Here is a 22,313-nt window from a genome sequence, read left to right as displayed (position 1 = left end):
ATATATATATATATATACATATATATATATATATATTTATTTATTTATTTATTTTTTTATTTTTATTTTTTTTTTTTTATTTTTTATTTATTTATTTTTGACATGCACATGTGATCATCAAGTGCAAAGAAGAAAAATGAAAAAATTGAGATTTTAGTGCTGGAAAGCAAATAGTTGTTCGAATATTTAGATAACTTCCCCTTGACACAGACAAGAAATTTCTAATTTTGATTGTGCCAAGAATAAGGGATGAAAAACTGAAAGAAATTTAAGAAAAGAAAATCAGAAATTTGCAGCACTACCATAGCACAGAAGAGAATGCAGCGTACAGTTGACGTGGAACTTCAGGAGAAACACGTGCTTGACAACATAAAGATTGAAAAAAAAAAAGCGAAGCACCGGCATACCTTCAATGATGAATATGGATTGCATCCATATCTTATATATAAACAACAAGCTCGCGTTGTCCCGCCTTTGCGTATCTGAAAGTAGAAGCTTGCAGGAGCCACAAGGCTGCAACTTTGAACTATGCAGAAAAAATTGCAAACAAGATCAGATAATTCAACTTCTACTCGAAGTCTTTTTTAAGCACTAAAATAGAAAAACCTGGGTCTGAAAGAATTTAAATAGCCTTAACAGCTACATATAGGTGCCCTGTGGTCTTTTTTCCTTTTTTTTTTCCATCCCAAAGTCCATAATATGGGGATGGATTACATCCCATAGGCACAACATTGTGTTTTATTCATCATGATAATCATTGATCCAATAATCCTTTTTCTTTCGCCGCAAAGTAATCTGGATCTGGCTCCCAATATCCCATCTTCACAAGCCCCTATGGCTAATCAACACTTCAGATAACGAGAGAGAATAAGGTATTATTAGATGTTAAGTACTTAGTGTAAAATAATAGCAATTTAGGCTATAGAATGATGAAATTTATCACTGATGACTTAAGATTAATGATGACGAATTCTATGAAGATTTTACGATTTCATCATCCCGGATTGTCATGAACCCTGATCTATTTAGTGAGAAGATGGTCTCGACCCAACCTGATATCATCCAAAGAGGATGTTTGTCAAAAGATATGACTTTAAGGCTATGTAAATGAATAGCGCAGGAGAGACTTCATTAGTCTAAAATGTTGATTTCTGTATTTGCACTTTCTCTGCCGCTGTATTCTGTTTTCTTAACAAAACCAAAACACCAGATATCGTTACTTCATACAGTGCAGTCTCGATTCTTAATGAGTTGACAATCCAAATTGCTTGAGATAAGCCAATTCAAGTTGAGGCCAACTCTCAATATTTCTCAGAGTGTTTAATTGAAGAGAGTCAGAGAATGATACAGTGGAAACGAATTACCCAACATTATATAACCGCAAAAATCTCTCACCAAAAAAAGAGCAAATATGTAGTTTGGGAGAATGTCTGCATATGGGTTTTACCATTTTTCATATTTCTAAATCATAAGAAAAATAATATGCCAACTTAAAAGCTTACTTTGCATGTGAAATGGCATTTTGACATAAAGCCAATGCATGAGCCAGAGCAGCTTCTCTATCTCTTGGGCCATATTTATCCTGATATTTTCTGTAAGTAAATTAACCATATGTCCTTTAATAGTAGCTAAATTTTAAGTCAAAAAATTAGTATCATAATTTGTACACAAATATGAACATTCTAAAACACAATTTTGTGTCATAATGCATCACAAGCATAAGCAATCCAAGCACTGTTTTTTTTTTTTTTTTTGCGGGATCATAAGTTACAAAATTTATTTAAGTAAGAATATAGGCTGTAAAAGATATGACGGCTAATGATTCAATCTTAAGTCAATTTGATCCTAACTCCAGTTAGAATCAAAGCTCCATAGAATAAGTCTTGTTTAGCTGATTGAAGGCATGATCCGACAATGCTTAACTTCTTGATATCAATTCTAGCTCAATCCAGCCGAATCCTATCCAATTCCAAAGTCAAATTGTGATCCATGTAGTCATGCATCATACAAACTGATAAACATTGCAAGAAAAATAAAGCTTATACAGGCAAGGTAAAAAACTGAGTGAACATAACTGACTGCTATTTCTAATTACATTATAATAAAGAGAACTGATGAAGCGTCTAGATAAAGGAAAAAGATAACTAGCTGTTACAGATATAGCTGCTACAGTAGCAGGATTTGTTTTAACGTGATGAAAGCGATTGAACCAGCAGTTAAAAGTGAATGGGTAGGGTGTGAGAGGTGCAGATTCTGTATTATATGGAAGGTGTGGTGAAGTTGTTGTATGCTGTAAAGATAGTAGCGTGATCATTGTCTGTGAAAAATAAGGATCCAGATGGAAAATTAGTAAATAAAAGTACCCTGCTTTTTTGTGGATTAGAAGCAATGGAACGGCTGCGCTGAAGGCAAAGTCAAGTTATTGGAGATCGTTGAGTTGCTTGTTTTAAGCCGTAGGTGGCTTTCTAGAGAGGAAAAACATGGTCAGGTTGGGTGTGGTCCTTGGAACCCTTTGTTTAGGTCATCAAGGCAATCGTGGAGGAAAGTCTTTGATACATCAAGTTGTGTAATGGCCTAATAGGCCAATCATAAGTGAGAGCAGCTGTAAGAAGTAAGTGAATTATTGGTATATTGGCTACAAGACTGAAGGTTACCATTTAGTTCAGTCCGTATTTCTGCTTGTAGCCTTATTAACTAGGTTTTGTACCTAAGTTATGTTTACTCTCATAGCTCTATTTGCAACCAACCAAGTTCTTATCAGGAGATGGTGGAGAAAGTATCGTCATTGGGAACTTTACAATCACAATGTAGAAGGTTTGATCACTAGCAGTTGTAGAATCATTCATACTAAAATTTGTTTTGAACGAGCACGCTACGTTTTCAATCATTTTTCCATGTGATCGGCAATGGCGAAGTTGGTGAGTTGGGGAGATGGCTATGATAACCGGGTTTCAGGATGAATGATTGATCGGGGATTAAGCTAGGGGGATGGGGTGGGAAGAACAACGAGGAGAAGTGACTTGGTTGGGGAGACAAGGCAAAGTTGGGGATTGTGGGGATGAGGATCAAATTGGCAGCAACAAATGCAATATTTGGTTGTGGTGGGATTGAAATGATAGAAGCGGCGCTTAGGTTAATGGTGGTGGATTTGATTGCTCTTGGAAAGGTTGAAGAATGATTTGGAAAGAACATAATGAAAAGTTTTTCATGTTGAGGACATCATGGTGAGAGACATGTTTTCCCTGGGAGAGGCTCAAAATAGCAGTACCCTTTTTGAGATATTGCATAGGAATATAAGGATGGTTTGTTTGTGGGATATGGTTAAAAGTAAGAGGAAGCGCAGGTACTCGGATACTATTAGATTCAAGTAGCAAGGAAGATTTCTGTAAAATTCATAAAATGAGATAAACAAGGAGCAAAAGCGCAGCTACCCAAAATGGGCGAGGTAAATGGGTATGAAGAAGAAGTGTACATTTGATGTTAATAATGTATCGATGTTTATGCGTTGTAACTCCATTTAGTTCAAGACTGAAATGATGTGTATTGATAACGAATTCCTCCTGAAGAGAAGATGAGCTTATAGTTAAGGTTGAGATATTCCCTGTCGCCATCAGTGTGAAGGGATTTAATGGGATGTTGATTATTTTGCCTTGAAGTTTTAGAAATGAATAAAGTTGGTGAATGTATCAAATTTTTTTAGCATAGGATAGACCCAGAAAAAGTGCAAGACATAAACAAACAAGATGTAGTATTTTGTAACCTTGTCGAGATACCATAAAAGGAGGGATCCCACACATCTGAGTACATGAGTACAAGAGGGTGAGAGCTACAAGTAAGAGATGCTACAAAAGAAATTTTATTGCTCTTTCATAAAAGACGAGAAGTACACGAGTGTCTTGTAAAATGAGTACAAGTTTCAGAATATTATTTTGCTAGAAATGGATAAAATGGAGGAAGATGGATGACTGACCTCCGTGCCAGAGATACTTGATAGAGTGGGCGAAGAGTACGGCAAAATTGCTGGAGAGTGGCTCGCGGCAATGGGAAGAGCTGATGTAATAAAGATTTTTGTGGCAAGAGCCTTTAAGAAAACTATGATTGTTGTAAAAGTTAGAGATGGTGCAGCCAACAACATCAAGCAAAATAAAACAAGGGTTGCAGTATGCAAGATATGTTAGGTATATGAAAAATATTAGATGAGTGAAGCATACTGGTCGTAGTGGGTAGGATTCCTGGACAAGGTTGAGCTTTGGTTGTTTGCAAGTATGAATTGTTGCAAAGCTTGATAAAAGGTCTAGGAATGCGAAGTTCGTTAAAGAGTTGAAGTTCATGTCGGACACAATGAAGCGACAGTATCAAGCTACCAATCACCAACAGAGCTTTTTGAACCAGTAAAGAGAGCAAAGAACGTAAGTGGATGATCAGTGTAGAATAGAACCTGTTGGTACCAAAATTTGGCCGCACAAAACCCTGAATCACAGCAAATCTACCAGACAGGGTGCTTTGTGGTGGTCTGGCCTCCTTGCCTCCTGAGTTGCAAATTAAGAACGGACATCAAGATCAAGATTAATTGAGGTGAAACTGACCTCTGTTGTGGGAGGGATGAAATGATTTGGGGGGATCCCTGCCCATGATAGTAGTGAGGGTGGTGGGAACCTTATTGAGCTGAAGGGATTGGAGGTCATGAGAGCCTTGATTGCAATTTGCAAGATAGTGAGGCTGCTATTAGTATGGATTGCTATCTTTAATGCTGATAGGAAGGAGGTAAGACATTTACCGAGTGGAGGACAATATCCATGAGGATTAGAGGAATGTTGATTGCAGCGATGGGATCAACTTTGGATTTAGGGGCGGGGCAATACTAAAGCATAGCTTGGTCTTTCATATTAACGTTGTGTAATTCGTTCTTCAATTGGAAGAGCCTAGAATGAATAGTACATTGAAGTCTTTTCTCAATGGTTATCCATATTTCATGACAGGTGTTGAGACTAAGCAAGTAAGGAAGGAGCAGCGGTGAGAAAACTGAATATAAGGCCGCAACAAGGTTTTGATCACTGAGCATCCAATTATTTTACTTGGTATTCACAAGAAGCGAGCCATTAGCTCAGGCTAAATGACTAGGAGTGCAATTAACCGTTCTGAAGAGATATCTTACGAAGTTGTTGGCCTTGAACATTTAGACTATTCTTAATGTTAAACATCAAGAACTTCGAATGTGAGGTAGTGAAGCTGTTTCACTTGAGTGGAAGAGGCCACCTCTTCACCAGATGTGTTGGTTTGTGAGGTGTCTCTAGGATTGATGATTATAAACCGATGAGGAGGTCAGGCAGTGTTATAGTAGAGGTGTGGATGGGAGAGGACAAATAAATTACTGTTGGGAAGGGGCGTTGATACCATGATAAACAGTCAAACAGTAAAGCTTACATAGGAAAGGTAAAGAACTAAGGGAAACATAGATAAAGCTATTTTTAATTACATAGATAAACATAGATAAAGCTATTTTTAAAAACGAGTGCCACAAAACCAACAATAAAGGAAAAAAAATAACTAGCCAGCGCAGAAATAAGCCACTACAATAGCAGGACTTGTTTTAAGGTAATGGTAGAGTTTAAACCAGTGGATAGAAGGGAATAGCGAGGAAGTGAGAGGCACAAATTATATATTAGCCATAGGATATAAGTAATGGCTCTCATTTTTAGTGTTATTGCAAGCATGGTTACATTAACGCATACGTACATGCAAATAAACACCTGCTTATAAATAGAATAATTCATATATATGAACAAATATTGTCATTCGATTTTGAGGTAGTTCAATTTGATTGGAACTAGATCACTCTGATGTCAATCCAAGCTGGGCCTATCTCTTTTATTTCATTTTATTTTACGCTCAGCATATATTATTGATGAAGTAAAAGGTTATATATTTAATTTTTAAATTCAGGGGGCCATCACCATCAATTTATTAATGAAATGAAAAGTTACACAAATAAATAACAATTGCTGAAGAAAAAAAATGAGAGTAAGAAAATACCAAAGAAAAACAATAAAAAAAATACAATTTTAGAAATGTTAAATACCGCCAAAAGATTACCAAATAAAAAATCATGGTATCAAATTCTTCATGATTATAATCATTGGTTCCGTCCACAATAGATGAGATGGCAACAAGCATATAATGTGGAAGGCAGCAGTCGAGGCACGGTGATAGTTTGCTTGGTTGAACTAAAAAACAGTGATTCTTATACTTGGCCAAGCAAAAATTGACCCTAGCTCACATTGGTTTATTCATTTTGACCATAACAATATAAGAAATTTGTATTTCAAGAAGTCTACATATTAAGAAAAATATTTTGTTTTCAAACAATTAGAGGGAGAGATTTTAATATTTGCATAACTCGCCTTAGCCCTTTGAACATTTACAAGGAAAAATTTTAAAATTTCCCAAAAGCAATGAATTCACTTACCCCTTGATGAAGAAATCGCCAAAATCATCAATGATGACTGCTACTGGGAACCTTTCATGCAGATGAAATGCTGCAAAATATTTCTTAATTTCAACATCATCTTCAACATACCTGTTTAGAAGAAGCTAAATCAATCTCTCAAACATTTTCACAACGGAATATTCTTATGCAGAAGAAATTTAATTTTGTTATCTGGCTTTCATTAAAAGAAGACATCATATTCATCATCAATAGCCACTTCGCAACAATTTGGGGGTTTATGAATTATTTTTTTCATTCATTTTTATTCTGTGTTGCATATATTTTCTTTAGTTTTCCAAATCTTTATCAAAACTTTAACCAAACTACCGTTACATGCTTTTTCTTTCTACCAATAAAGGACAAAGAACATTGGGGTGAATTTGTTGCTTCCATCTAATCCTCAAAACACAGAGCTAGTTATAGTTTCACATCACTATCCTTATAGAAATAGCTACTGAGAAATCTGCTCTAAGGTGGTGTTTGGATGCACGCTAGATCTACGTTAAATAGGATTTTCGTATTTATAAAATCAAGTCGGAGACAGAAAGAGATCACGAGCGACAGTGGAACAAATCTGACTCACAATCAAATTTACTAATTCCGAATTTACATCTCAACCGTGACGAAATACAAGAAGAATCTGACAGAATGCTAGAAAATTATATTTAATGGAGCGTAGGATATAGATAATATGCTGCCAAATACCGCCTAAGTTTTACATCCCAAAGCACCAAAGTTTAATTTTCATGCCCTATTATTAGAACTGAATACACGAGATGTAGTTTTAGTGGTAGTAGATCTAGTGGCAGATTTGTAATAAAGGGTGATCAAATCATTAAAAGGTGAGAACGCTTTAGATATCTCAGGTTTATTGTTCCAAGTGATGGTGATATAAATGAAGATGTTATTAATATAATTCAAGTTGGATGGTTGAAGTAGAACAATGCATCGAGTCTATTGTGTGATAGAAAAGTACCATTTAGACTTAAAGGAAAATTTTATAGGATGGTTGTGAGACCTACAATGTTTAATGGCGCAAAATGTTAGTCTTTAGAAGAAAAGCATAAAATTAAGTTCGGTGTTGAAGGGATGAGAATGCTTAGTTAGATGAGTGGCCTAACACTTAGAGACAAAATGTGAAATGAATATATCCGTGATAAGGTTGGCGTAGTTGTAGTGGCGGACAAGATTAGAGAGAGTTGTCTTAGATGGTTTGGTCAAATTAAATGTCGACCATCTGGTGATTACGTTAGAAGAGTAGATGTTTTCGATTCGACTTATGTTAAGAAAGACAGAGGTGGACCTAAAAAGACTTCGGCATATTATATAAAAAATGATCTTAATCTATTAGAATTAAAAGAAAATATGACACTCAATAGAATGCAATGGAGAAAAAAAATTCATGTAGCTGACCCCACTTAATAGGATAAAGACTTATTGTTGTTGTTGTTGTTGTTGTTGACATGTATACATATGAATTACAAAATTATCACCTAACAACTGTAAATATGCAATCAGTACATGCCACATTTCAAATGGCACGAATGCAATGAAAGAAGAAAAACAAAAAGTAGTTGCAAGAACCATTTGCACCAAAAGCAAGTTCAATTGAACAAGTGACATACAATTTCGGTAAGATGCAAATGGTTCTTAGCGATATATACAAGTGCCTGATTTTTCACAAGTTAGCATGCATAAGCAATATAGGTAAGAAGCAAACAACCTTACACAACGGAATTGTTTCAGAGGATAAATTCAGACGTGAAGATTAATTTCAGCAGGCAAGTCCTTTTTAAGTATATGAATTATACATCCGCATGTTCCTCCTCAATGTGAAGAAACCGTTCCTATGATTCTTGTTTACCCATACAAAATTTCATGCATGAACCCTATTTTATAACAGAAAGTGTAAGTTTCTTACTTCATTTGTATCCTTCCAAGAATGTCTGAAGCCGGATCAATATCCTGAGAAACATAATGACAAATCCGGTTCAAAATATAGAACACAAGGAAGAGAGATGCAGCAAAATCAAACTTAAAAGAAAAGAAAAAGCATCAAAGCTGGGAAATCTCCTGAGGTAGAAAAGGGGGTTTGTGTTCTAATCGTTTTTTGCTGCAAATGAACACCACTTTCCCACCACTCTCCGCAGCACAGTTGAAAGCAAATTGGAACAGAAGAGAAGTTTTCCCACTGTATTCAATCGATAGAAATGGAGCGACTCGTAGGTTTACAATGACAGAATCGTACAAAGAATGAGAAAATAAGAAGATGTTTTGATTGCAAGAATACCATGCCGGAGGCCCGCAGAGAAGAGATAATTGCTCGGAGGTCGAGCAACCTCGAACCGAGTTGCCGATAAAGAATCTCTCCGGCATTTCTGTAAAACAAAAATCGCGCTGACGAAGTGTTCGATGAAATTCCCCAACAGAAGCAATGCCTTTCTCCCCATAATATCAGTATTAGTTTTTATTATTTTCATCTGATCTGCTTCGAAGTTTAATTTCAGTTTTAGTTGAAATTTTTTTTAGGAAGATTTAGATTTACATACATATCCCTTAATTCCTATGTATTTACATATGAGAAAGGTATCAAAGTAATTCCCTTGATTATTTGTATAATGCACTTTAGTCCTTAAATTTATAAAAATATTAATTAAATCCACATAAATTAGAAAATAATGTGATAATGATATATTATAATAATTCAAAGTATAAAAAACTATAAATCAATTATAATATTATGCTCATTTTAAAGAAAGTAATAAATCATTCTTATCAAATTTGGGCATGTGGACTCTTCTAAGGGAAAAACTATTTCATACGGGTGCCCGATCTCCACCGTCAATCACTATTTTGATTGAATTTTAAAAAAAAAATGTTAAAGATACAACCAAATGTTCAAGTGAAGATATAACGAATGAGATGGAGACATTTGTTCTTATACAATTACAAAAATAGCCATGAGGATAAAGCATGAGATATCAACAAACATATTTATCATTATGTAATAGATATGGACTATTAAATAAGTAAGGCTCGTGATCTAGATGATTGAATTTTTTAATCAACAAATGTCTTTTAACAATTTAGAGATTTTATATTTTAGATATAATTAAATAGTTTGTTGTCTTCTAGAGGATAAGACAGTAAATGCTTATTGCGACATGGCATATTTAGAACCGTAGGCTGTGGCATGATACATTTGTCAGTCTAAATGTTGTATTATGACAGGAGCTATAAAGATATTTTCTTTGCTAAGTTGATACATTATAAGTTTTATCTTTTAATATTTAGTTGATCATCATTAGCCTTTTAACATTACAAAGATAAGAGATGTTGGATTATGCTATAAATGTTGTATTATGCTTATTCTAAATATTATACATTTATACCACCCCCCCCTTCCCCAGCTGAAATAAAAAGTTGCAGTTTTCATAATTCAATCTGCAATCTTCTCTGTAAACAAGGTGAGTGAGCCTCTTCTTCTTCTCTGTAAACAAGGTGAGTAAGCCTCTTTTTAAATATATATTTTTTTCTTTCTGTTTGTGATTAATTAGGAAGTCGAAGGGGCTGTAGGTGGATTTAGTAAATTTTGAATTGTTTTAATAAATTCATGTGCTAAATTCTGAAAACTGATTTGAATTTGATTTAAATCTAATCAGACTTATTTTCAACTATTTCAGACGAGAGTTAAGCATACGAACAGAAGTTCCCAGTTTGAAGCCTATTTTGAAATCTACAGGAACAGAATGTGTAGATCTCAGTTATGGATACTGTCTTTATCCATTCTCTTATCTTTTTCCCGTCACATTGCATCTCTAGGGGTTGAAGAAGAAAACAAATCAGTAAAAACTTCTGTCTTCCTCTCTCCTCCAATCGACCTCAAGCACGGCTTATCTCTAAACAAATTCTACTTTGACATCCCATTCCCAAGAGGACACATAGCTCTAAAGAGCTTTAATGCGGAAGTGGTTGACGAGAATGGTAACTCAATACCCCTCCATGAAACCTACCTTCATCACTGGGCTCTACATAGATACTACGACCAGAAAGCAGTAAAAGACGATGATTTAGCAAAGATTATAATTGTAAGAAACTCTGGTCCTTGTAGAAATATCGGACAATACTACGGCCTTGGAGCTGAAACAAGGAAGACCAAGACTTGGGTGCCTGATCCATACGGTATAGAAATAGGAAACCCTAATGAAGTTCCTGAAGGATATGAGGAGAAATGGCTTTTGAATGTTCACGCCATTGATACAAGGAAGGTCGAGGATAGAGTGGGATGCACGGAATGTAAATGTAGCCTTTATAATGTAACTTCTGATGAGTATGGAAAAAAGTTGGCGAATGGATATGTGGGAGGTCTCCATTGTTGTTATGATGAAACTCAGTGCAGAGCAGAAGAAGGATTTGGTGATGGCGGTGAGAGGAAGCTCTATTTGAGGTATACTGTGAAGTGGATTGAGTGGAGTCCGAGAATTCTTCCAGTTAAGATCTATATCCTTGATATTACTGACACTCGAGATCGTCCAACTGGTCTGGATTTTGTAAATGCTTGTTCTAATTGCGAGGTATGTAAGTTTAGTGTTAAAAATGTTCAGATTTTAGCTTTATGTGGTTGGATTTGGGAATTTATAAAGATCGAGTTGAGTAAATTATTTAGGTGGAGTACACTGTACCATCATGTGATTCTGTTGGGGAAGATAAGGGAGAATGTATTGATGTCAAGAAGACTAAGATTGTTCTTCCTCATGGTGGTGATATAATTTATGGTGTTGCACATCAGCATATCGGTGGTATTGGTTCAGCTTTGTATGGAGAGGTAATTAATGTTGCATATTGTTGAATTTATTTTCTTCCTTTTTTATCTCTTTTTGAAAATCTTCTATTTTATCTTGTTCTGATTATTTGTTTCGAAGTTTGAAAGATGAGATTTATCATGATGTGACAAAGAACTAGTTAATAGTTTCATCTTAGGAACGTCAACCAATCAAAGCTTCCATTTGTTTTCATTCATTTAAAGAGATATTGACATATTTTAATTTGCATGCATAAATACAGGATGGAAGACACCTATGCTCTTCCAATCCCATATATGGCGAGGGAGAAGAAGCAGGAGATGAGGCTGGCTACATTGCTACATTGTAGGAATGTCAACAATGTCAACCTGCTACCCTAAACCTGGCTCTGTGAATATCAGAGATGGAGAGCTTCTAACGCTGGTTTTCAATTACAGCAGCTTAAGAATGCGCACTGGAGTTATGGGACTCTTCCATATTTTTCTCGCTGAGCCTCAGCCGAAGCACACTTCTTTCTTTTCACAAGAACTTGTCGTACCACGTATGTTTTACAAATTAGCTAATGTTTTTACAAATTAAATCTATAATTAGTATGTTTATAGCTAGATAAGAGAATACTTATAATTGTTTGTGCGCTATAGGTTTTGCGCATCTTGTGGAGCAGTGGTGGGTGCTTTTGCTTGCAGGAGGATTAATGGCTGTTGTTGCTGCTGCAATATACAGGAGGAGGAAGGAAGGTGGTGGCGGGTATCAGATGGTTGTTAACTAAACTAGAGTTAGTCAACTCTGTTTTGATTATGTTCTGTTCTATGAATCATATGATATCTATTTATTGCAGATGATGCGATCTTCTGTGATTTCTGTTGAAAATAAATGCATGAAACATAATGTTTCAGCTAGTGATTAATGACGAAACATTAAGTGTTACGTGTGTTAATGATTTGCCTGTACATAGTCTAACATTAATATTTGATGCGTGCTAGAAAATTCACGGCGGTAGAGTAATAAATTACCGTCTTAGCGTTGCACGAGAATTCAGCACACACTCAGATGAAAATGAATAAAGCTATAATAACACCAGAAGTTTTTACGTGAAAAACCCGTAAAAAGGGAAAAACCACGGGGTTGACCCAGTTGTAAAAATTCACTATAAGTTGATGATTACAGATATCCCTTGTCCCACAGGCTGGAAAAGGGTTACTAGTTTTCCACGTTACAACGTCGACTGATGATGTCTAGTAACCGGTGGTTGACGGAGGTGAGCGGTGGCTAACAAGTCGATGACGGTCGGCGGTAGTTGACAGAGGTCAGCGGTGATCGGCGGCGTTCAAAGGTGGTCGTCGGTGGTCGACGGTCATTGTCGATGGTCAGTGGTCGTCGACGGCGATCGACGATGGCGAGAATGATATTGGACTTGAGCTCCTTCTCAAAGCCTCAAGTTCTCTCTTAAGCCTCCTCCCCTTTCATGTGAGGGGTGAGGCTCTATTTATAGTGTTTTGCGTGCACTTAATGCAGGAATATGAACAATTTTGATGGGACGGCCCAGAGAGCTTTCCTTGATCAGATGACGTTTGATGAACATTTGAGTGCCTTAACGATGTCAGAATTGAGCAATCTTGGGCTCGTTGGATTTGTCTTTTCAAAACGCTCGATTCGAATATAAACTCGCTAGATTCGACATCCGTTTGACCTTTCAAATGCCTCCGAAAGTCCTGTAGTAGTGGTTTAATGACTTGATCCGAGTCTGATTTGACTCGGATTGGTCTGATGATCCGAGTCTGATTTGACTCGGATTGGACTAACTTTTATATCATTAGGTCCGTCCCATCGAACCGATCAATTTAACTATAATTTTGTGGAAATCAGAGCTCCGGATGACTCTTAATCGAAGTTTGAATATTTCTTGTTCAAAAAATTGCACTGAGATTCGTTTGATGGAAATTTGGTGGTGGCGTATCAATATTGATTTCAAGTTTCATAAGTCTTCTAAAAACTCCTTTAGAAGTGATCTTTTTATATTTTTATAGTTAAAAAACTAATAAAAATATATATTATTTTTGTAAATAATATTAAAAAAAAGCTAGCAATTAAATAAGTCCTAATGAGATAATGAAACTAAAGGTTTTAAGGTCGGATCAGGAAATTAAACAATTAAAGGAATTAAAAGTGAATTTAGTTTTGGCAATATTCTAATAATTAACTCAACCCTTCAAAGAAACCTCTTCAATAACCCATAATTAAAAGACCCCCACATGATTGGAATTTTCTGATTAACATTTTCTTAATTCCTTTGCTGAAGCATATGTTTATCCTGGAAATTTTTTTATTAATTTTGATGTCTATAATTAATTTTGATTTATTTAATTATAATCTGGAAGATTTACATATATAACACTTAAGTTTAATTTATTTATATATCAAACAACTAAATTTCAATTTTTACAGGTATTTTTTCATATTTATGCATGAAAAATTTTATTTCACTTTTAAAAATTTAAAGTATTAATATTTCTTATGCAATGTGAAAGATTTGTTTGGTACAAATGTAAAAAAGTAAATTTCAACTGTTTGATATGTAAATAGATAAAAATTGGGTGACATGTATGAAAATTCCTATTATAATACTCATAGTTTTTGTGGTTGTGGTGAACTTACTATGTCACTGCACTATAAATTTAGGTTCTCTTTGGGATAGCTAGCTGCAACTTATACTGATAAGCTGCTGATCAGCAGCTGATTCAGATAAGCTGATAAGTTGTTTGATTTGTGCGTTCGTAAAACAACTGATTTGTAGATGTTTCTGGATAAATAATCATTCTACCACTGTGTAATAATAGTGTTTGCAATAAAACTGTCGTAGTTATGCAAGAGTTTGGATTTTACCATGTATTTTGATATTTGAGTGAGAATTTGAAAAATGGATGAAAGATGGTGGTTAATTTGGTCGATGCAATTTAGTCGATGCGGCGATGAATAAAGTATAAAACATCCGAGAGAGAGAGGAAGACGAAAGTTTTTTACTGAGTTGTTTCTTCTTCAACCCTTAGAGACGCAGTGAGGAAGGAAGAAGACAAGAGAATAGATAAAGAAAGTATCCATAACTGAGATCTCCACTTTTTGTTCCTGTTGGTTTCAAAATAGGCTGCAAGCCATGAAAAAGAGCTTCAGCAGAAACCCACCGGAAGTGAAATGAGATCAAACGAGGACCCCTCGCAGTCAACAACGAGAGGTCCTCGTTTCACTTCATCTTTTCATATAAATTAATTAAGGAAGATTTACATACATAGCACTCAATTCCTATGTATTTACATCTCTAAAACATAAATTTCAATTTTTTTACAAAAACACCATCATACCTATGCATGCGAGTTTTTTTCAACTTTTATTAGTTAAAAATAGTGTAATTTTATCCTAATATGAAAATTTGGGTGGTCTAAATATAAAAAAAGCAAACTTTAGTTGTTATATATATATATAGAGAGAGAGAGAGACGGCATGTGATATTATTTTGTTATTGCATAAGAGAGCAGTCAAAATGTGAGATTTTTATTTTTTTTACATTTATACATATACCAGCTCAGTTCTAAGTATTTATATATCTAGCAGTTAAATTTTATCTTTTACATTTATACCACACATGCTATCACTCAATTCCTATATATTTACGTAACTAATGCCTGAACTTCTATTTTTAAATCAGTAAATAAATGGGTTTTATTTTGTAAAAATTAAAGAATGGTAGATATGTAAATATATAAGAATTGGGTGGTTTAGGTGATAAGCATTGTGGCTTTCAAACATATCACAAGCATACATTTTCATAATTACAAATATCATATAAAAATTAGCACTTATTATCACATTTTAATTGTCAAATTTATTTTTTTTTTCAAAAATAAAATATTATGTTTGTAAAAGAAAAGTTTAGATGTGAGATAGATATATTCCATAAGAATTAAGTGCTAGATATGTAATTTTCCCTAATTTTTTAAATTAATTTCTTGAAATTTTTTTAATTAATTCTTGATTTTTTTTAATTTAATCTTATTACATATTTGATAAATCTAAATGTTGAATTTGAATTTATTCCTGAGTTACACCCAGGGAATGGATAATAAAACAAAAGGGAGAAAGAGCGAGAGTGTAGAGTGGACGGTAACATATAGTTGAATGATTTTTTTATCAGCCGTTACTGAATAAATGATCCCTCTATTTACAAGAGAGGAGTACAATATGCACAATTATATGATCACCCCTGCTACAATGGGGGCGTTATATGATATTTGAGGTACTGATATAAATCAGCCTCCATTACTGGCTAAGATTTTCGGGCTTCGATATTCATTGCAATGAATATTATTGATGTTTGATTTAGGCTCATTTAAACTAAGATTAGAATATTTTTATTGTTTTTATACTCAATTAAAAATCTACTTAAATAAAAATTCTTAAAAATATTGTAAATATAATTTTTAAAATTTACTCCTCAAATATTATATCAAAAGTTTCACTCAGACAAATGAATTTTATGATAAGATTTGATCAACAATAAAAATAAATTATATATGTTGGCTAGAAATTATTTCTTAATGTGGATTCAATAGAAAAAATGGTGGAGAAAATAAGGGTTCGTTTGGGGAAAAATTATTTCATACGGACAGTCAATCCTGATCATAAATCAGGTGATCTACGATCATGATATATTTCAATAAATCTCACTTAAAATTTATTTTTTATTTTTTTATAAAACTAAAATATATTAAGGGTTCGTTTGGGGCAGCTTGTGCGTTTCAGGATAAGCTGCTTATCCTGAAACGCGGCCCGTGGGCCGGCCGCAGGGGTCGGCCCGCAGCCTGCGTTTAATATAAAAACTCAAACGCAATTTCACATAAGCTGACAAAAAATACGAACCAAACGGTATCCGCCCGCACTTATAAGCTGCCGGACCATAATTTATTTCGTTCGGGGCCGAAGTTTATAATTTTTCATCTTTATTTTTTGTCGAGCTTTCTTAACGCGGGCCGCGGAATAGAATCCCCGGCCCGGCGTTCTCGAGCGTTAATACCTCCTGTGCCTCGCTTTGTTTGGCGCCCGTGACATTCGTCAATCGACCCGCCGCTGCTCCCTGCTTGTCGCGAAGCCTCCCCCGCTCCTCCTTCCGCTGTTGCTCATCTTCCACGCGACGGGTGTGGAGTCCTTCGAAGCCGCTGCTACTAATATGTATTTTGTAGTCGTTCTTGTTGTCTTTTGTTGTTTCCGTATCCATTGCCCCGCTTGAATCCTACGTTCTCAGCTTCTTCCATCAGAGAAGAGCAGAGCAACATGGGTAGCCTCCATTTGCCTTCAGCATTGAGGTTTGGAAAAGGGTTTCTACAAGTGGAAGTGCAAATCACGAAGAGTTCTGTTTGCTTGTTCGAGTTTCTGTTTGCCTTTTTTTTGTTTCCTTGTGAACTCCTTCAAGCATTGAAAGCGAGTAAGCTAGGAAATGTTATTTTAGCATTGACAATGGCTTATGGAAAGGGATTTGAAACAAACTTCTGAGTATTACTAAGGTTGATGCTCGTTTATATGTGACTTAAAAATATGCGAGGCTTGGAGACAATGATACAATTATATGGTTTCTTAAAACATGCTTGAACAATTTTCTTAAAGCTCAAAATAAAAGCGAACAGGCTTGAAAATTGACTCGCTCGTTTCTTTGTGATTTTGAACACATTCATTTGGTGTGAAGAAGTAGCACAATTGAATTTTGATAAAATGATAATTTCATTATAATTAATTTCTTTCTCTCGAAATATTAAGCAGGAGGCCTGTTGGGTAGTTTTTGCTTGATGCGTTACTTTCTTCTCCCATGAAATTTGGTGAATTCCTCTAACAAGAGAAATTTTTAGATGTGACATTTTCTCTGATTTTGCATAGATGATGTTTTTTTCTCCTTTATCTTTGTTAGGTTTTTTTTTTTCTCAGGATGAAAGATGGAGTCTCAGATGATTGCTAAGGTGAAAGTTCTAGGTTTTTTTATGTTGTCAATGTTTACTTTTTCAGCTTAATATGTTTAACTTTTTTAACAATACATGATTAAATGATATTTGCACAAGTTTTGATTTGTTTTTAAATGGTATCCCTTTACCTTGCATCTTTGTTTTTTGTTACTAGTAGAATTTCTTTTTGTGTAATGAGTCTCACTGCTTAAAAAAATTAATGAGTTATATTAATGATGGCTCATATTAGTTATTCTAACTGATTTACAAATCACAATTTTCTACTTTCTAATTGATTTTACTGTTGTGTTTCATGACTTTGTTTTGATACAGTCATAACATGGACAATAAACCTGAAGCGGTTGCTACACCCACATTGTGGGAAAAAGATACAAAAATAATATTTTGTGATCTTTATTTTAAAGAGATTGAACGGGAAAATAAGCATACGACCTATTTCAATAAGGAAGGGTGATAACATATTATAAAAAATTTTAAAGAATGTACAGAAAGAGAGTACGATAGGTTGCAAATGAAGAACAAGTGAGACCAACTGAAGAAGGATTACAACATTTGGAAAGAATTGAAAAGGAGATCTACGGGTCTGGATTGAGCGGGTCTGGGTTGGGATCCAGTGAAACGAACAGTTGATACACCTGATGAATGGTGGGCTTGAACGGTGGGCTGAAAGATTTGCAGTGAGCATTGTTTGTAAACTTTGTTATTTTGTAACTTTATAGTTTATTCTTAATTGGGTGTTTGTCAATTTCAGTGTAGATGGTGCCCACTACAAAGAAGTTCAAGTTTTCTGGAATTGTGTCTGAATTGGAGGAGAAACTCGATCGCATGTTTGGGGGGTGATTGCAATGTGGAACTATGCATGTAGCCCAACCGGGACAGGGTTCGATGGCAATGTCGTGAATTTAGGAACCCCTGAAGGTTCAGTTGATTTCATTGATGTCCCCAACCCGGATCAGAACAATATGAAACCATTTTTTGTTCCAAACGTCCAAAGGTTGTTTGATAAAAGAAAATCCGGTGTTTCTTCCATCAGAAACGAGCTATCCGAGGTGGTTTCTTATTTCAAGGCAGAATGTCTGGCTTCTTATTTAAGCACTATCGAGGATGCACTTGAAATCCTAAGCGCTACTGCTAAAATTTATGCAGATGAAGATTTGTATCTGTTCGCAACAGAATTGATAGAGGACCCGGTCCGTAGAGATATCTTTATGAAGATGTCAGCCGCCCGCAGAGTGGCATATATTCGACTTTATGATCGCTTGAACATTTGAGATATTTTATATTTTGCTTCACTAAAACATTTTCACCGCATTATTTTTTTATTTCTTTCTAGAATTGTACTTGTGAACTTCGTTGTACTCTCTTAATTATATGCAAACGTTTCTTTTTTATATCTCAAACTCTCATGTACTTATCGTCATGGTTACATTTAGGGATATCGATTACCATGGAAGCAAATAGAAGAAGACAGATAGAGACGCACATGGATTCACGCAGAAGAAAGTGGAGAGGGATGTTTCTGACGGCAATATGCTTGATGTAGGAGTACTACAACACATATATTGATTGGTTGTCATGCATGACATCTTCATATATTAGCGATAAATGGGTTGGAGAGTTTCTTCCAGGGCACCCAACAAGATTTTGTAATATGTTTTGAACGAGCAAGAGAGTATTTATCGATCTTCTAGAATTACTCGTAGGAATGGATCTTCGAGGACCACTCCACGTGAGGTGCTCACAATAACACTGTTTATATTATCCCCAAATGAGTCCATACGAGGAGTGATGGAGCGATTTCAACACTTCTCCGAAACAATAAGCCGATACTTCTCAATCGGATTGAGCGCATTTGTTAGTTTGTCCTCTCATGTCATCAGATCCTTATATTATAAGTTCGAACAGACACCCACTGAGATATCAAAGGATGCGCGATGTATGCCCTTCTTCAAGGTATTCTCTTGGATGCAATATAGTTAATTTTGTTAGAGTATGCAATGATAGGTTGATCATAATATTAACTCAACCAGGAATGCATCAGCGCGATTGATGGAACAAATGTTGATGCACATATCTCAAATAATGATAATGTTGTATTTATTGGCCGTTGTGGCAGCCTCACCCAAAATGTCATGGTCTTCTGTGACTTCAACATGTATTTCACTTTTGTTAATGCTGGTTGGGAGGGTGGCGCATATGATAGTCGAGTTTTTAAATCTGCAACGCGGGATCCCAATATCAACTTTTCACATCCACCTACAGACACGCTCGGGATTGATCTCATTGAATGCTTAACTTGAATCTCCATATTAATTATTCAATTTATCATACAAATACTACTTAGTCGATGTTGGTTATCCATTGCAACGAAGATATCTAAAGTCATTTCATGATATAAGATATCACATACCAGACTTCACACATGTAAGCAACGTTGCACGAGACAGAAAGAAAATGTTTAATAAATGATATTCATTGTTACGTTGTGTCATTGAGAAGACTTTTGGTGTGTGAAAAAAGAAATGAGTGATACTCCGTGATATGTCGCCCTACAATTTCTCCAAGCAGGTACATATTATGTTTGCTACAATGACTCTCCATAATTCCATTAGAAGACATAATTCCCGTAACGATATCGACTTCCATTTGACGGAAGAGGACGAAAAACATGTGTCTGTAAAAGCTTTTGAATACCGCCTAGGTCAGTCTTTCACAGAAGAGGAGAATGAGGCTTCCACCACCTGTATTGTAGACAGGGAAGGTACAAACGAAATGACAGAGTCGAGCGAACGGAAAACTGATGTGATAGTAGGCACATGATTGGATAATTTACATGTCAGTCTTTCATTTATGCAATTATGTCAAAGGTGTCAATGAATGCGGTGCTCTTATTTTTCTTCAACTTCAAATTTGTCTATTGGTTCTGTTTGGAAATTGAACAAAGTGCTTTATGGTATGCTAGGATATAATACATCTATTGATTTCTATATTTATTTACTTTATATTTCTTATTTTTCTGAAGTTCAGCAACAGAATATGCAACTGTTTGTTGTCTTGTAAAACTTTTTCATTTCTGAGAACCATTCATTGCTAACTTAGCATACCCCTCACAATGCTGTGGGTACTTGCTTCAAAAAAGGGGGGTTTCTGTATGTTTAGTGAACCTAACTTCAGAATTGCCTCAATCTTGCAGTATTTTTTTAGCACCAATGCTAATGCTGAAAGTAATTAGCTTTCTAGTATAAGATATTTACGCATGAGTTTTAGTTTTCATTATAAAAAAAAGGGCCCTGTTGATAACTATACAAAGCAACACATTGCATAAAGCTGCAAGCCACCTCAGCCTTTATGAAAATTGCAATAATCTCATTCCTTCATCTGAAACCGCCATTACACTGTAACCTCCATCAACTTATCTGTTTTGATGCTCTCTATTCTCTTTTCATCAATTAGAAGTTTAATTTCTTTAACGAAGCAACTTGTGAACTCCAGTTTGCTGGCCACTGCACACAATAGTTGGCTGTTGTAAATGGTCATGTCCTCCCATTCCAAACACCGACCAAGGCATCTTTACCTATGCTCATTGTAAGCTCCTTTACCCGCAATTTCTTCACCTTCAAATCTTTCATAGTTCTCTCCACTAATCTACGAAGTTGTTCTGCACCATGGATGCTTGGCATCGCTGCCTAATTTATCCCAACTTAATTACTCTACCTAAATTTATGTTTGCTAAAACTGTTATCCAAAATTTCTTTTCTGGGCTGATAGTAGAAGGAGCAATCCTTAACCATTTCTCTAATGTGGTGCATGCATATGAATCAGCGGCACATACTTTTCTTGATTTAGCACATTGATAGACCATGATTTCAGAACAATCAATTGGTGCATTCTTTTGAGTTCACACCAAAGAAAGTGAGTTTTTTTTATGTTGCCAAGTGGTGCATTCTTTTGAGGAAAGAAGTTTTTATTTGATGTCGTTGCAGGAATTGAAAACATATTTGAGCAAGTATTGGGCATTTACATACATAGCACATAATTCTTATATATTTACATATCTCACACCTAAACTTTCATATATAGACACACAACACTCAAATTATTAATATCCCAAAAAAAGTAGCACTATTACTATTTTTAAAAGTCAAATACACCTTTTCATTTTTAAATTTAAAATATCAAAGTGTTATATATGTTAATATAGAATGTTGCGTGAGATATGTAAAGACATGAGAATTGTGTGCTATGTATGTAAATTTCTAAAAGCTACCAAGAGAGATTGAACAACTCCTGTTCATATTTTGGTATCGAAAGTTAAAGAACCAACCGATTCTGATGCACAAGACACAAAGCATAACTGGAATCACCATACAAAGCATAACTGGAGTCACCACAGTTACTCTACCAAAATAAAATGAAGCAGTTTTAGGTGCCTCATGTAGAGGAGGGACTTCTGACTTAACGCAAAGATCATCCGGCTCTGTGGGAGATGCAGCAGATTTAGGTGCCGTATGTATCCTAGTTTTGGTTCCCTGTTATTTTCTGCTTCTGTTGTTTGCTGTTAGTTGTTCTGTCAGCCCTGGTATGGTTGCTATGTCATTTATTTCAACAAGTTGAATGCAATGCTTTCTCAAATATTGTTGCCATGGAAGAATCTTCCTTCGTAATTTGCCATTTCAGTTAAATGCTGGCTTTATTTTTTGATGCATCAGTTTTCTTGCACACAACATAGTACAACATAACTAAACAAAGCAGGTTTCTTCATTGCATCTTTTAACACGTACATACATATTTCCTTGTTATGAATTATTTCCTTGTTATGAATCTGATGTTAACAATTACTGGTTATATATCTCATTAGTTATGTCTAGTATCTTAAAATTTAAATGCAAGTGTCAAAAATTTGGCAAGGATGCAGGTGGAGTGTCTTGGATTTCAATGACAATGTAAACCTTTTTATTAATGCTAATTTACATCATTTTCTATCATCAAAATGCAGCTCATAAATAATTGAAGTTTTTTTTC

At 35.1% G+C, this 22,313-nt stretch overlaps 2 protein-coding genes across 8 annotated transcripts in view; one reads left to right on the top strand and one right to left on the bottom strand.

Annotated features, from left to right (window-relative positions):
• Window positions 1–8,980, bottom strand: part of LOC110017837 — an 11,168-nt gene extending 2,188 nt beyond the window's left edge. For 3 of the 7 annotated variants that reach the window (XM_020714957.1, XM_020714958.1, XM_020714960.1), the window contains exons 1-6: window positions 8,778–8,980; window positions 8,561–8,678; window positions 8,409–8,452; window positions 6,467–6,577; window positions 1,503–1,592; window positions 408–526 (exon numbers count right to left, since the gene is read on the bottom strand). In XM_020714957.1, coding sequence (XP_020570616.1) covers window positions 408–526; window positions 1,503–1,592; window positions 6,467–6,577; window positions 8,409–8,452; window positions 8,561–8,678; window positions 8,778–8,863 — 568 coding nt within the window. In that variant the 5' untranslated portion in view covers window positions 8,864–8,980. The remainder of the gene's footprint in view (window positions 1–407; window positions 527–1,502; window positions 1,593–6,466; window positions 6,578–8,408; window positions 8,453–8,560; window positions 8,679–8,777) is intronic. The other 4 variants (XM_020714963.1, XM_020714959.1, XM_020714961.1 and 1 more) reach the window with 3 other exon arrangements.
• A 1,190-nt stretch (window positions 8,981–10,170) lies between these two features.
• LOC110035644 lies at window positions 10,171–12,225 on the top strand. Its single transcript, XM_020739913.1, is given in 5 exon segments — window positions 10,171–11,061; window positions 11,154–11,312; window positions 11,552–11,626; window positions 11,629–11,830; window positions 11,931–12,225. Coding segments are annotated over 5 exon segments (1,389 nt in total). The 5' UTR covers window positions 10,171–10,236; the 3' UTR covers window positions 12,059–12,225.
• Window positions 12,226–22,313: the final 10,088 nt, after the last annotated feature.

Source organism: Phalaenopsis equestris, unplaced genomic scaffold (genome assembly GCF_001263595.1).
Source record: "Phalaenopsis equestris unplaced genomic scaffold, ASM126359v1 Scaffold000002, whole genome shotgun sequence".
Taxonomy (NCBI): Eukaryota; Viridiplantae; Streptophyta; class Magnoliopsida; order Asparagales; family Orchidaceae; genus Phalaenopsis; species Phalaenopsis equestris.
The sequence above is the reverse complement of the archived record's forward strand: the minus strand, read 5'-3'. Positions and strand labels throughout refer to the sequence as shown.